The sequence below is a fragment of the Aulonocara stuartgranti genome (genome assembly GCF_965226115.1).
Source record: "Aulonocara stuartgranti genome assembly, chromosome: 1".
In the NCBI taxonomy this organism is placed as follows: domain Eukaryota; kingdom Metazoa; phylum Chordata; class Actinopteri; order Cichliformes; family Cichlidae; genus Aulonocara; species Aulonocara stuartgranti.
The window spans coordinates 29,429,511-29,446,178 of NC_138939.1; the positions used below are offsets into that span (position 1 = coordinate 29,429,511).

General features: G+C 41.4%; 1 protein-coding gene across 1 annotated transcript in view; it reads left to right on the forward strand.

Annotated features, from left to right (window-relative positions):
* Window positions 1-16,668, forward strand: part of uacab (uveal autoantigen with coiled-coil domains and ankyrin repeats b) — a 40,460-nt gene that overhangs the window by 7,868 nt on the left and 15,924 nt on the right. Inside the window, exon 2 of the mRNA XM_082540849.1 lies at window positions 13,652-13,782. Coding sequence (XP_082396975.1) covers window positions 13,652-13,782 — 131 coding nt within the window. The remainder of the gene's footprint in view (window positions 1-13,651; window positions 13,783-16,668) is intronic.

Consider the following 16,668-nt stretch of genomic DNA (forward strand, 5'->3'; position numbering starts at 1 on the left):
ATTGCGGGGCATTGAGGGAAGTGAAGTATATTCTGTCTGCAAGTGCGTGTTTTGTCTGGCTGTGCCTCGGTCTGCAAGGCAGGACAAATAAACAGAGAATTTATAACATGCCTGTCACTAAGCCAGGTCCAGCTTTTTAGTACATATTAGACTTTGTTCACGTAGAGACAAAATGCTTGCTGAAACAGAACCCTGCTTTTCTAAACGGCTGTGTTAGAGGAAGATGAGATGTCTGTTTATTTGTACTGATAAACTGTTGCCTTTGTGGGGAGCTTGTATGTTTTACAGCCTCCTAAACCCCCCAGGAATTTCTTTCTACCCACTGAGCGTTCTTAAACTACCTACTTATGAAGCTCCTTTATCAAGTTTAGGCTGCAACTTGGAGACACCCAGCAGGCGTTCTTAACCTCTGCTGGAGGGGGCGAGATTTGATTAAAATCCTCTTATCCACCCTGCTTAATTTTCACAGTGTGTGTGGTGTTTACTTTTTGGGGTTCAGTTTGGATGGACTGAGTGTTTCATTTGAGCTAATCCTTGGTCAGACTGTAAGGCTGTTTAAATCTCATGAGGAGTGCCTGTCTGACTAAATGCTGTGTATGCTTGCCTGTTAGATAGCAGGCTTTGCTTCATTATGAAGCTCTCATACCAGTAATCAGGACCTAGTGTTTTGTTGTTTTTAATTTTCCATTTTGCTATAGCTGTGCGCGGTTGGAATAGTGCTGTGCTGGGTAATTTATTCAGACATGCTGCCTCTTAGTATTATTTTATGAGGAATATTTATGTACCAGTGCACAAGACATCAAAGCCCCGTCTTATTCCCCCATTAACAGTAATAGTAATTGACTGCGTTGACCAAAGGAGACAAACTGTGAAACAGACTCATCGCATGTTTGCTTTAGGCTGGATGTTGTATCGGCTGTATAGTCAGTGGCAACACAGTGATCTGTTGTTTCAGGATTAACGTCTGGCTCCATAAGAGCGGCTGTGAGGTCATCCCAGCAGTGTTACCCATCGGCGTTCCCATGCTGTGCTCCCTCCCACTGCTTACTTGGAGCAGAGAGCTCATCCTGTATTGCATCAACCAGGGAACATAAATTTGTTTCTGGTGGTTAAGTGCATGTGTCTTTTTATTGTTGTTGTTGTTGTACAATGTTTGTCATGTGTGAGCTTTGCATTCAGTCGGTTTGTTTATGTGTAACATGAACTGTGAGTGTGTGTCAGGGCAGTGATGGGGAGGTTGGCATGTGAGAAGGGGCTTAGTTTATTGACTGACTTTGGGTGGGCTTCAGCTGACGTCAGAATGTACGTACACACACACACACACACACACACACACACACACACACACACACACACACAGTCAGTCAATCAGTCATGCTGAGCAACAGAGGGACAAAGATTCTGCTGATGAAGGACAAACTGCTGTTCAGCAGCACGGACTAAGCCCTATCAAGCTGTGCTCTCTCTGTTTGTATGTTTCTGTCTGTCTGCAGATTAGATACGTGCCTCTGCCGTATGAAAAATGTGGAGTCACTAACATAGTTGGACGGTTTTGTTACTTTTTCAAAAAATCACTGTTCCCTTTGTCGTCACGAACAAACAAGATAGTGAGAGAAACGAAGCGGTGCAGCCAATTAGTGCCTTTCGCTTCAACACCACTGCTGTGTTCAGCTACAGGTGGTCACTGGAGATCTAGACAAGTCTGCTTTTTATGACATTATACAGTCATTTTATTATTTTTAAAATTATACAAATGCCTTGTTAAGATGTGTGAAGTTCATTCACCAAGCAGTATGTATTATTTGTGCAACAGCCACTAAAAGGTTATAGACTAGATGGAATACCTGCTAGGACTGGACGATATATCGAATTTTTTAATAATATCAATATATTTTTATACGAGATATAAGATGTGACAATATCATTTATATCGATATAGTATATGTTACGTTATAATTATACTTGTGGAGTTGTAAGTTTGCCTCTCGTTTGTCCACTTTTGTCTCTATGCAGCGTTACTGGGCCTCGCCTCTCCTTCACTGAACACAATTCCCCCTCCCCCATAGTTTCACCTGCAGGCAACGACAAGATGGACACGGCAAATCTCCTCTAACGAGTTACTGCGGATCGCCCCGTGCGTGGGGCTGGACGGCGTCAACGTGTTAACGAGCTAACCGCGCTAACGACATGCAGCCCACAGGGGGTGACTTTGGGTGGGCTTACTCAATTTATTTTTGAGTAATTTCTTCATGTACATCTACGCTGTATGTTAATAAAAGTGCCTGTGTGACATCTGGGACACAGCTTTGACTAAGAACTCTCTTTTTGTTCTTACCTTATGGTAAATATCAAGATATATATCGTATATCGCCATCCAGCTAAAAAATATCGAGATATGAATTTTGGGTCATATCGCCCAGCCCTAATACCTGCCACACAGAGCATGCTGTCTTTTGCTGTATATCTCTTTATGGTGGCGTGTTTTTGTGCGTGTTGATGGAAACCTGGTGCAGCAGAGTTAACTGATGCTCTATTTGTGGCGTGAATGTGCATCTGCTGTGTTTTGAGATGTGGAAATAGACTTTTCTTGGAAGAAGGTGGTCATAGGAAAGAATATGTGTGCATTGGACAATGTCAGAGGGGCAAGCCAGTGCCTGCTTTGTAACAGGCATGAGTCAGGTGTTCTCCAGAATTAAATTTTTTCTGATAGTTTTAGTCATTGTAGTAATTGTTAAATTATTGTTTATTGGATATTATTTTGTTACATACATTTATGTTACTGTTTTTGTTTGTCAGAGGTCTTTAGGTGCAAGACTAGGGAGATTTTATGAAGTATGTTTACTGATGTTTTGGTGTGTTGCATGATAATCCGATTGTTAAGTGATGACATGACGAATCCGACTTCCGGGCCTAAAGTAGTCTGCGTTTAATATGGCTTTTGTGTTGTTAACATGTTTAATGTTATGTATTTTCTTCTATTTGATCTCAAAAAGCTCCTAAAACAGTCAGTGATCACTGTTGACCTCCCTCGGCTTTTATTACCGCTAATCATTTATTTAAGCTCAGTTTTTAAAACCTTAGGATGTAACTACAGCCCAGCCCATGCAGCAGTATATGAATGACTAACCTCGTATTGTGGATGGATTATCTCAGTTGTTCTCCTGGCTGAAGTTTGGTCCTTTTACAGCATCCTGCCATGCGATTACATTTGTTCCTGACCACCGAGAACACTCACGTTAACTTTTATCGAGTGGGGAAAAAAGTTAGCTTGTTTATATTATGCTAACATAGCTGTGTCGCTGGCGGTCACGTAGCACATCATTATATACCAGCTAGCCCAACTTCAGTAACCCTACAAACGTCACTGCTGTTTAGTTTTCTGTCTTCATTTATGCTGGAAGTGATAACAGAACTGTACGTTTTAATTTGTTTCCAAAACCCCGCAGTCAGGACATGCTATATTGTATTTAGATAGAAGCTAGCGAGCTAACTTCCTGCTAACTTCTAACTCCGTTAAATGTCATAAATTCCGTTTTTATGGATGCCTGGATGTTAAACTCAATTGTTACACCTGGTAGAGCAGAACACAGATCATTTTATTAAAGATGAAAGACTTTAGACAGTTTTTCAACTCTCAGTAATGCCATAGTGATCGTTTGATATATGGACCTGCAGCGGAGTTTAGACCCAGACACGGCTAGTGACGTCAGACTGAACAACCGGATAATATATATGGAAAATTAGTGAGCTCGTATTTACAGTAAATATACCACATGTAAGTGCATTTCAGTTGTAGTATTTCAAGTTTTACACCAAAGTTTGTGTGTGTGTGTGTTCATGTGAGAGTGAGTGACTGAGGGAGTGAGAGAGAGACAGAGAGAGAGAACCGACCAAACAAGTGTCAACATAGTATTTCTGCCCAAGTACCAGCATGCCCAAAGCGTTTCTTGCTTAACCACATACCGCCATTAGAGACCAAAGAATCCTGTGGTTTTTACTATGCTATTCTACACATACAGTTACACAAAGGATGGAGTGGCGTGGGATCGCGTTAACAGTCCATTAAAATTTTGGATTAAATCCACCAAAGTCAACTTAATGAGTTTAAGTGGGATTTATATTATTAGCATAAAGGTAGTACAGTGTAAAGATTTCAAATATGACACATTTGACCTCTGACCTCTCAGGTCATTTGATTGATCTGAAGGTGATAATAACGTGTTAATAATGATGTATAGAGCGATTTAAAGCAATGTTTCTTACTGCCATTGTTGCGCTTTTGCCATTCAGGGAATTGTATACGGGGATTTTAAATATCAGATATTTGAGATATTATTTTATTATGACTTTGTTATGTACATTAGAGTACCAAATTATTACAATTTAAATACATAAAAATTTGAATATCATAACACTTTTATTGACCCATGTACTAAAGTCATATAAATATAAAAGAATAAAAAAATAATTGTACTTAAATCATTTCAAGTATATCAGAATGGGTTTATACAAGGCAAATAACAAAAGCCTGCTCTTTGTACTTGTTTTTACTGAACTGCAAATGTTTTAAAGTACGTTTAAAAATACCAAATAACAAAAAAAAATGAGTATGTACAAAATCTCTTAAAATTAAATACTACCCAGAGAATGAGCTTCCTCGTGGAGGTTTGTGCTCTTCGGGTGCTGCTTGTTCATAATGCTTCCTTCAGCAAAATAACACTAACCTGCTGCTGTCCCACAGATCCTCCTGTGTGTTTTTCCTTCAGGGGCTGAAAATGTAAATTTTAGGAACATTTTTAAAATATACTACCTCTTTAAGGAAGTCAATACTTTTTTAATTTGCTGTAGTGTTTCTGCATTAGTGACCCAAGTATTCCCTCACTAGCAGCCCACCTCACTGGTACTGCAGTGAGGTGGGCTGCACCCTTTCTTTTTCTTGCATGGAGCTGGAGCTGCAGAGTTGTGGTGGGATATTGTCAGTGGCAAGTGGCAGTGACTTTCTTATAGAACGTGGCTTACTGGTTTGTCATTAGACTGCCTTTCCAGGTGAGTTGGCAGGGGCAAGGGCCACTGGGTTTAGGGAATGAGGAAGGTGATCCCGGGCCTGGCAGCAGGTCACGGAAGTTGAGGGAAAATAGCTGGGAAACGTTTTGTCCTCTGGGTCAAGTGTCATCTAAAATGGTTTGACCTAATAATTGGGTTGACTAGTCTCCATTTTGGGCAGCACAAGTAAGAATATCTTTGGAGGATCACCAGGAAACTCCCAGAAAGCCACTTTACCGTATGGGCTTTATTTTAGTTCCCACATGGTTAACTTTACGTAAGTGTCTTAAACCTTCACACTTTATGCAGATTAACAGCTCACTTTACTGCACGCTAACAGATATTCAGAGCTTCACACATTTTTGTATCCTGATCTGTTTCAACAGTCACTGCAGAGTTGGCATCATGTTTCATTTTGTGTGTGTCATAGTGCAAAGGCTGCATTCTCATGCAGTTGGTAAATTTGTGCTTAATCTAAGTCAGTATTTCCTTTTACTTTCTGTTGTTTCTTGAGCACTGAATGCTCAATAGATTCACAGCTGCTGAGAACAATAACCCATGACAGTGATCTTATATAAGCACCTGGCACTGGCTGCGTAATGGTAGTTTGTACTAATGATTGCTAGAATTTTCTCATACATACTTGTATCTGTAATACATTTTCTGTTATTTGGAGAATTACTTGTAAGATACAATTGCTTTGGATTCTCTTTAGGTTACCATTGTGTTATTAATGCTTTTGATGCTTATCACCTATCCTCTTGGTCAGAGCATGCAGATATACATTGACTTGTTATTTTTCTGCTGACCACCAGAGGGCGTTTCTGCCTGTTCTTATGCATCCAGACCTGGACGAATGACTCTGTGCTTAGCAGCTATCCAGACATGCTTCATATACATTCCGACAACCAGTGCCTCGTTTTCTCCAGACACCTGGCTTGAACCATCAGTGTCGGCCCAAATGCGCGAGGGGCTTTTACTGTGAAGCATCAGCTTACCTGTTCCAAAATGACAGATTGACTGCAAGCATGCTGCATCTTGTCACTTTCACACCTCCACCCCTCTCCTGTCCTTGTGTGTTTGGCTCACACACTCCCAATCTTTCTCTCCTGCACCCTTTCTGTTTCTGGCCCTCAGGGGTTTCAGTTACACCCTACATGCTCAGACAGTTGCACAGCTCACCGCGTTACGCACAGGTCTGTGGTCACAGATTAAAGGGATGTGTGCGATGGTATGGGCGCTGGTGTAAAAACACTCCCGCCTCAAACTGCAATGCCTGAAAAGGTATGCCGGAGAGCTGCATCTATTCATCAGTAACAGAGAAGATTATTATAAAGTGTCCCACTGAGTTACTAACAGGATTTCCCATCTTTCCTTCATGTTCACCTGACTGTTCATGAAAACTGCTCCGTGTTCCTGCATTGTTTTTTTACGTGCCACTTCGAGAGATTTCTGTGGCACAGTTTCTGATATTTAAGCTCTTGAGGGTCTCGTTTACACTGACCCAGCTAGAGTTTTGGCTTTTTAACTGCCACAGCATATCGCACCAATAAATCAAATTGTCATTGAGATATTCACAAAGCATGCAGCTATTTTAATGCCACAAACAGGTATCTCTAGGGATAAATGATAAAAATAGTAGCAGAAGATTGGTGTCCTGTTTGGACATGTTGCTAAACCAAAAGTACAGATTTTATGTTAGTCATGCAATATATTGGTCATCATCTTCAGGAAGCTCTACTTTGTTTGAACACATGTCATTTAGTTACTGTAACGTGTGTTTATCTTAAATATCAAAGAAATGCAGCAGTGCATCATTTTCTCAGTTTTGCTATGTAAAGCAAAATTCAAAGCATGCTCTAGTGGTTGTTGTCCGATTGATTGGACCAGTACGCACCATTTAGCCTATGTTATTCTTACTTGTTTATTCTCTATGAGGTTGCAGGGGCTTGTAAGGTCCTCTTAAGGTTTCAAACAAAAATGCACAGCTCACACACAGAGCTGCAAATATGCTGCCAGTTGCCGGTGGATGTTGTTGAACTGATGGTGGCTGGTTAAAAACTTAAAGTGTGTCAAGAAAATATTCCCCACTCCACCATCACCAACTGTTTATACAAAGCTGGATGGATTTGTGCTTTTGTGTCGTTTACTCCAAATTCTGACTGTACCATCCAAATGCTGTGGCAGACCTCGAGGCTCATCAGACCATGCAACAGTTTTCCAGTCTGCTTTTGCCCAATTATTAGTGAGTTTGTGCAAATTGTAGCCTCAGTTCTTGTTCTTAGCTGACAAGTAACCCAGTGTGGTCTTCTGCTGCTGTAGACTCCCTGCTTCAATGTTTGGTGTGTGTTAGGGGTGAGCAGTATAATCTTATAATTATATCACAATATATCAAGAATATTTGTGAACACAATATTTCTGATGATAAAGGGAAAACCCCCCCAGAACATTTTGTTGATGTTTGCAGGCAGCAGCATTCGGAAGTGTACGTTAATGAACAGGATTTTTCAACTGAGCTACTGTCACTGATGATATACTTCCTAGATTGAAATGTGACTCTATTGAAACAAGGTTCCAGCAGTACAGCAGCAGAGCAAGATTAAGTCAAATATAAGCACAAAAGTAGCCTATGTAGTGTTTTCCTTGGAAATTGTATGTGAAAATAATTCCCAATACTTCACTTTAACAAGACCTAAAGTATCACAACCTTGTACCTCATCAGGATATGCTCAAGAATGTCATATAGTAAAGCTAAAAAACTACCTGGGATGTTGTATCTTCCTCAGTGGAGTCATTTGGGCTGCACATCTACGGCTGCTAGCACCTCTTAATTCACAGACTGTTTGCACTCAGCGGTGTGTCTTTTCCACAAAATATACAAGCAAACAGCTGGAGCTGTTTGCTTGTATATTTTGCAAAAGTTGCACTTTGTTGGAGGTTTTATAAGAAACTTCATATATAGGTACTAGATCATCATTGGAGGTTGACACGCAGCTCTTATGCTCTGACATGCCTGGGCTAGTCTCACTGTTACACACAGCAGGGAACGTAAATGAATGATATCACAACTTGACATTTTTATATCACATAAAAATGCATACAGTATTGTCACAGAGGGTATGATACAGCACAGTCTCTTCTGCATGCCTCCGTGGTTATTTGAGTTACTGTTGCCTTTCTATTAACTTGAAGGAGTCTGGCCTTTCTCCTCTGACCTCTGGCATCAGCAAGGCATTTTCCTGCAGAAAACTGTGGTTCGCTGAATATTTTCTCTTCTTCAGACCATTCTCTGTAAACCCTAGAGATGGCTGTGTGGGAAAATCCCAGTAGATCAGCAATTTCTGAAAAATCCTCTGGCAAAAACAACCATGCCATTTTCAGAGTCACTTCAAACATCTGCTCTATTCTGATGCTCTTTATGACCTTAAGATAGTCATCTTGACCATCTCTGTATGCCTAAATGCACCGAGTTTGATTGGCTGATTTAGATATTTGCATTAATGCAGAGTTGAACAGGTTTATGTAACAAAGCAGCCAGTGAGTGTATATGTCTCTAAACTCTTACTCGTGTCCTCTTTAAGCTACATTTCGACTGCATTATTATATCTTATTCTGAAGCCTCAGTTTAGCTTCAGATGAATTTTGGAACATTTCTCCATTTGAGCTCACATGAACCCCTGTGAGGAAGATCAATGCATCCATTGAGTTCACCCATGTGCTGCATTACACGTCTGACTTCTGAAGACTTCTGAAAATCTGAAGCTTGAGATAAAGCTCTAAATGGGAAAAAGATTCTGCCTGTATTTACAGAGACACATTTCCTATAAATTGTCAAAGGGTTATATTTCATGGCTTAATGTCTGTGTCTTCGCAGATGACTTTTATAATCAAGAGGATCCCCGTAGTGGATATCATAAAACTAGATCTGTAACTGCAGTTTGACGTTGGACACAACTATCACTTACCATATTGGTGTAAAGCTTTATGTTGTGATCCTGACTTCAGTCTCTTATCAGATGACCGCTTAGATATTTCTTGCTGGTGATTTCATCTGTGAGGATATTGGAGACCTATTAGTCTCGCCAGCAGCTGAGAGAGGCAGGAAACCGAGGTGTTGGAGAAGTGACTGAACATCTGAGCTGAAGATGGCGAGAGTCTCTAAGTGGCATATTACCAGGCAGCCAGAATAATTTGTGCAGACAGGTAGAACGGTCTAACCTGTCTGATCCAATGTCAGGTGACATCTTGTCCTCGAGGTCACTGTGTTAAAATAGAAGCTTTAGCAGAATATTGAGTCAGTAACGTCTTGTATGCAGGTTTAATACAGACACTGTAAAGCTGGCTGCTCCATGCCTATTAAGGTTTTCTGTTCAGGACTAATTAAAAAAATTACAGAGATAATTTTTTTAACTTCTGTGTACATCTCTTGAAGTCTCACTGTGGCTCCAGTTACAGCAATGCTAATGAGCCCTGCCTTTGTGGAGATTACAGTATCACAAGTGTTCAAGTCATGTGTGTGGATGGGCTTTTTAATGGTGTAGATATTCAGCCCAGCAGATAAACATGACCACTTTTTTTACTAAATGACATGGCTTTGGGTACCAATTAGGAATACATTTATTCAATATTTGGATAAATGGGATGTTGGGATGTTGGTCCGATCCAAAATGATCCAAAGCTGGACTTTTTTTTTTTTTACAGTCAGCCTATGGCAGTTGCATCCAGTCTGTTTCCTATAATACAGGAGTGATAAATGAGCATATCTGCTGCTGTCTGCACAGAAATTCACATTTAACAGAACCAGCTGGCAGCCAGTTGAGTCTCTTCGAGTTGTGCTCACTGACATAGACTGATGGCAATGTGTTGGCATGTCTGCATGTATAAATTCGACAGCAGTAGTTTGCAAACGTGTACCCCCCTCGCATGAGCCAAGGTGTGAAAAAGGTTGTGGGTCATTATCAGAGGTTTCAGGTGAAACAATAAGACAAGGTCTCACCCTGTGTTAAGGCCCCTGGGATGGGATCTCAAGCTCAAAGAATCTATAGATAAACCTCAATCTGCTGCTTTATGTAGTAGATTCAAAGAACCACTACTGTCAGGATTTACAAAAGAGGTGCGGGGAAAATGTAATCATGTAAAGCAGCGGTCCCCAACCCCTGGGCTGCGAGAGTTGAGGCTGTGAAATTTATGGTTTTCAGGGTTTATGTTATTTTTTTTTTTATCGTTAACTCTGTTTCCCTGGGTCTTTTCCAGTGTGTTATTAATAAATCTTCTTTTTTTTGGTATCGGTACTGGTTTTATTTTGTTGTATTTATCCGCGACACCTTAAATATTGTTGGACATAAATCGGTCCGTGGCGCAAAAAAGGTTGGGGACCGCTGATGTAAAGCCATGGACTCAGTTATTTCTGCAGCTGGTCTTACTGCATATTTATTTGTAGGAGTTTCCCCTTCAAAACGTCAAACTTTAGGGAGGAGAGTATTTAAAGGATACAACTGTTTATTATTTAGTACTGAAGAAAAAGGTCCTAACTCTTTTCCACACAACTGCGATTAAGCAATTTAAAATGAATCACAGACGCCATTCAAGCTGCTCCTCGGATGTCAGATTAGTCATGCGGTCATCCAAACAGCTTGTTTGCAACCCGTTAATTTCAATAAATGTCAAGTAAATGCCAGGTCATTTCAAAGATGACCTAGCATTCAGGGCAGGTCCAGTGTCATGGAAAAGCAGAGGTGTTTCCAGAACATGCAGTTCTTTGTGGGTAGATTGTTTTATCTCACTGGCAAAAGCAATGGATTAGTCCTGGAGGGAAACTCCCACGTGAAGCTTTTATCCTCAAGAAAATAACTGGTGATTTTCTGACTATCGGTAATTTAGTTGGATGACTCTGCTGCATTTACTTCAAACAGTGCTCAGACTGCTATAAACAAAAGTGCGATATCTCTAAATTAGCCAAAACATTACTTTTTTTGTTCTGTTAAAGTATAGGGAGTATTTCCCCTGATCCTGGTAAATATGTGTCAGCAATGTACAATTTGAGATATGAAAGTAAAACAGGAAGATACATTGATATCATGTTGGCGTCATTAAATGTAACTAGATATTGTCATCTGTTGCAATCATCATCCTTTAGCTCGTAAAGGAAACTCATTCACGTTTAAAACCTTTGACTGCTCAAGAAAGTGGGAATCATATCTGGAAAACTTTTCTTAGTTTCCCGTTTGCTGTTCTGTTCAGTTTGCAGATAGTTTAAGTCACATACGTTACAACAACAAGCACAGATGATCTATTTCTCCTCACAACATCAAGTTATTATATGTCGATCAGCTCCCCTTGAAAGACAGGGACTACTGCGGTGGCACCTCTTGCTTGCTAACAGCCCTAATATTAACTAGTACATAAACAGATTCCCAAACAAATACACACAGCAGCAAAGCAGTGTGAGATATTTACGTGACCGACGTATGTGATGGCTAGGTGCCATTTTGGCGGCTTTGTCTCCATGCGAGGGCGAGCAGCTTTCGTAAGTTGACACCTACTCCTTATGATACGACATGTCATGCGGAGGAGGTCTTTCTGCATGTTTGTGGATATCAGTGTTGCTCTGTTAACGCCAGTCTGGCAGCGGGCAGTAACATGAGGAGCTGATGTAGTGTGTAAATTAAACGGGTCTCCTTGTATCCTGTCTTCCTCACCATAGATTGATGTCTGTGTGTCCCCCTTTTTTTTTTTAAAAAAACTTCTTTTTTTCTGTGATGTTTTACTCAGTAAGTTAAAGTTGTGCTTTTAAAGTGTATCAGTGAAAGCGAGGAGGCAATATAGATGCAGGTTTTGGAGTGGTTGCAGTCACAGACGGTTGTAAAAAGGCTGTCGTCTAACCCTGCTGCCGCACTGCAAGGATCACGGGGCTTTGGAGCCACACCACCCCGTTTAGATGGATGGGTTAACAGCAGCTTTTACCCCGTAGTATCCTTTGAGGGTCAGTGCCAAGACCACTTCAAAATGTGCAAACCATAATCCCCCTCTGACATTAATATTTTCAGATGGGAGGCAAGCAGAGAGCATGGTGTGTGTGTGTGTGGGGGGGTGTCGATGTAAGCACGGTCTTTTTGGCTGGCCTTGTCGCATGCTGGCAGTGCTGATGGACATTAAAGCCATTACTCATGCTGGAGGCATGTCCAGAATGTATTCTTAGCCACTGTCTTCCTATCAGTCACTACAGAAAGGTTGGAGGGTCAAAAAATAAAGAGGTAACCAGTCTGCAGGGCTGTCTGCACCGCTGCTGTTTACCAGGGAGGGGGTGATATTTTAAACCTGTGAGAGTTCACATATTTACCCCACTGAGCCTGACTGACCTTGCCATTTGGTGGGGTGAAGAAGCTGGAGACCACTGATAGAGAAGAGAAGAGGCAGCGAGAGAAACCCTTCATTACTACTCGACAAGAAAGAGCGTTGAGTTTGTTTTTTCAGACAGAAAACAGCAGGAAGAGTACCAGAAGAAAGGGAGACTGAGTTGAGGAAAGGAGGCGACGGCACTTGAGGGAGGTGAACGGTAGCCAGGCTGAGCTGACTTCCCCCACCAGAGGAGGAGTTGCAGTTGCCAGCCAGGGCAGGTCCCAGGGCTGGCAGGGCTGGCCCTACTGCTTCTCCACCTCTGTTCTTTTCTCCTCAATCACTCCTCCTTCTCCTCCCTTTAACGATCAACTAAACTGCTGTGCAGTGATGAACTTGCCGGAAGCGCTCATGAGCAACAGAGGAATGCTTAGAAAAATCTTGCGAAATGAACTTTTTTGCCGCAAGTGAGAAAGATTCCTGAGGTTAAACCTCCCATAAGAGGACCTCCTCTGCATTACAGACTCTCACCCTTCTGTCTTCTCATCCTTTCTTTTTTGTTGTTGCACTCACTGGTTGAGTGCACTGAGAGACTGGGGGGATTTTTGTACTGTTTTTCTCTAGTTTTGCTTTTGTAAACCAGAAAAGTGGCAACTTTTTCAGTAGCACGGTGCAAGGACCAGCTCCACTCACCCAAGATGAGCCGCTGGCTGAAATGCACCTCCGTGCACTTTGTAGGTATTCATTGCCAATAATTTTACCTTGTCACCACCGTTATTGGAGCTCTGATTTCATGAACAGTGTGAATGTAGCCGAAAGCTGTGCTTTACAGAAGCAGCAGTGCAGTGGCAGAACTCTTAGATCAGCTCTCTGTGTACACATCGCCTGTTTTGAATCTTGGTTATGATTAAAATTTGCACTTGCTTGTTTTTGCTTTGTCTTTATTTTGACTTTCAGTGTAAAGAGCCACATTCTTATCAGGAGGTTTAAGAGTACTGTTTCCTTGCTTTGTAGCAACAACTCATGAAGCGTTTTAAATTCCTGGCACATTAAGGTCTATTCTTGTCTGTTATTATAGCAGAAAAGGAAAAATGACTCAGAAATGGACTTTGTTCTATGTGTGTTCGTGCCCGGCTTGCGTTTGGTAGTCAGCTAAAACTCCTGGGGACCAAATTATAGCTATTACTCTCAGCTGTTAAACTAAGTACAGCCTTGGTGAAATACATAACTGTTTGGTTAGAAATGTCTGATAGTTTGCTATCATCATTGACAGAACACAGACTGGAACAAGTATGATGATCGGCTGATGAAGGCAGTGGAGCGTGGCGAGGTGGACAAGGTGTCTGCTGTTCTCAACAAGAAGGGCATCATCCCCACTAAGCTTGACGTGGAAGGACGCTCTGCGTAAGTAAACACAGGCGCATGCAGACACACATGCATCCATGTGCAGTATGTTGACATGTATAGTCAGAGCTTTGAGCTTCAGCAGCACACACGCGTACCACACGAAGTGTAGTACAGTGAGATGACAGTGTACAGATCAGAAATCACTGAAACGTTTGTGTTTGTTTGAGTCCAGCATGGATTGGCAAAGATTTGTAAATCTAAAACCAGCAACAGCAATTCCAAACATTGTGGTGACCTCCCCACCGCGTGACATTCCTGACCTTTTTTTCCAGATAAAGCTTCTCTAAGATTCCTTCACAATTAGGTCACTCTCGCTCCAGAACGTCTTAAATAAGCACCACGTTACCCCTGCATGAACCTCCACAAATATAAACACAACAAAATGAAACGAGTGCAGTACATGATACTGTCTCCATTTTTTTATATCCAGAAATTTCCCTTTTAGTTTCCCTTTGACCGGAGGTCAGTGTGGGAGCTGGTGTAAAGAATGTCCGTGGACACGAGGCTTGACCACATTGTCCGGAGGTGGTTTATGTAGTCCCTACAGGAAATGACTCTCTGCAAATTAAGATTAGATCCACTGTGATGCTTGCAACACCAAGTAATACATTTAGGCCCTGCTGCAGGCCATTACCACGATTTCTTGACATCTTGGAGGAGGAGCATGTTTTAAGTGAGAACCTGATATATTCAGAGGTTGTTGTTTTTTTTCCCTACTAACTCGATATGCACCCTGCAGTGTTAACAGGGCAGTAAGAAATAGAAGGAAAATAGGTCAGTCTGAAATGTGTATGAGGAATTCTCTGATGTTGCATCTCAGCCATCCAAAACCACAGATATGAACACATCTCCCAGACAGACCTTTAATGTAGTGCTATTATTAAAAATGGTTCAGCCTTGAAAAACAATACATTGACCTGTTTTGTTTTTTTTTTTTTGTTTTTTTTTAAATGAGGTGCTCTGTTTTCTTCCTAAATTTAAACAGATTCTGACACCAGTTTTTCGGGCGGGCAGGCGCCCTCGGTTTAATCCTAGATATATGAATGAGTCACTCGTCTCTGGCCCGTGCTGCGCGTTTATTTTGACAAAGCCTTTTTTAAACCATAAAACTCTGGAGCTCCAGATCCCAGACTGCAAAGGTGCAGAGTATTTTCAGCAGTGTGTGAAATTCTCTTGTGGCACCACCGCATAGACCGATGTGCACATGCATGCGAATAAACACAATTATACACACATCCTGATAAATGCCTGGTCTCATAATAAGGTGCTAGAATTTGTCAGAACTAAATCCAGAACCACAGCCTGCAGAGGTTGTTGTTTCCAAACACAGTCATGCTTATCATTCGCTGTTCCCCTGTGGATCAGAACCAGTTAACTGTAAAATGAATGAATATTCGAGGGGGGGCCGGAAGAGGTCACGATTTTGCCACGTCTAACCAAAACAAAAGTGAACCGCAACTCAGCCAGGCCACTTATAGTTCACTGGGCCACACACACACAGACACGCACACATGTGCATATGGTATTCTGGCCTTTGCAAAAGCCCACAAAGGAATGTTGAATGGTGATTCCTTATAATCATGGACCTCTGAGGGGAAACTAATTACAAGCTGTTACCCCCAATATATCATTTGGTGTGCCCTGGATTAGCCTCGTTGTGTAGAGCTAATGAATTCAGCCCTAAGTGTTTCTATCGCACCTTCCAGCTGAGTAAACAGTTTGCATCTCTGCTGTGGCTTTAGCTGGATCTCAGCGTGGTAAGCCCACCCATCACTAACGCTCATTCTGTGCAGACAAGGGCCTAGTAGCAAAAGTAGTTCTCATGACAGCATGAGCATACCACTAAAGACAGTCAGTCAGCTAAACCTCCAGCACAATCCTGGCACTGAGTGAATAGCTAATTTTGTGCTCAAGTGCTTTTGGGGGGTGCTTTTTTTGTTTTTTTAATCTAACTATTGTAAGATCTGAATTTCGTGTGTGTGTGTGATCTTGAGGCCAACTTGATGATAGATTTACAGGAAGTAACACTAAGCAGTCGCTGCCATTCTCTTTGTTATATATCAAATGTATTGCAATGTTCTCCTTGTCTGGCTACCAGGCAACGACGTTGACCTTCTCATTTTGATACGATGGATTTTGTGACTTACCACTGGCATTAGTGGACTTTCTTAAAACTAAGCGCAGCAGTGATTGACAGAGCTTTACAGAAACGAGTAGAGCAGCATGTTTTTGTGCACACATACCAATATTCACTTTCAGATAAGAGGGAGCTAAATGTAAGATATGAACATGGACTGTTGTATCCTCAGAGACGCACTTTGTCACACATGGTTCAGCTAGCGTCATACTAGGGTTTGATAGAAAACAGAAACAAGTGGACTCTTTTAAAAATAGCAGCCATATCCAGTAGACTGACAACCTGAAAGCTCCCCAAGGAGCAGATGTGAAAATGTAATGTGCTCTGTTAAAGCCAGAGCCATTAGTCTCCAAAAAAAAATCTTGTCTAACCATTTCACTGAGGTCTCCATGTATTTATAGCATCAGTCCTTTGCATTTGTTGAATATCATACTTTATTTAAGATGGATTTTTGGCATTTTTGCCTTTATTTTATTATTGTAGAGACAGGAAATGCCAGATTTTCAGGCTTGGCCATTTTGGCTTTGAGTTATATTTGCTGTCAAGACAGTCATCGCTCTCTATTCTTCAAAGTCATGGGGAAATGCACTCAATTAATTGCACTTATGTACCTTTAACTTTATTTCAAAGCATTCTTTGAGTTCCCTTATGGAAAGTGATGTAGGTTATGAACTTAGTGAGGGGTATCACCCCACTTGGATAGCTTTACTCTGCTTCCCGTCTGCTGTTTGGCCTGGAGAGCCCAA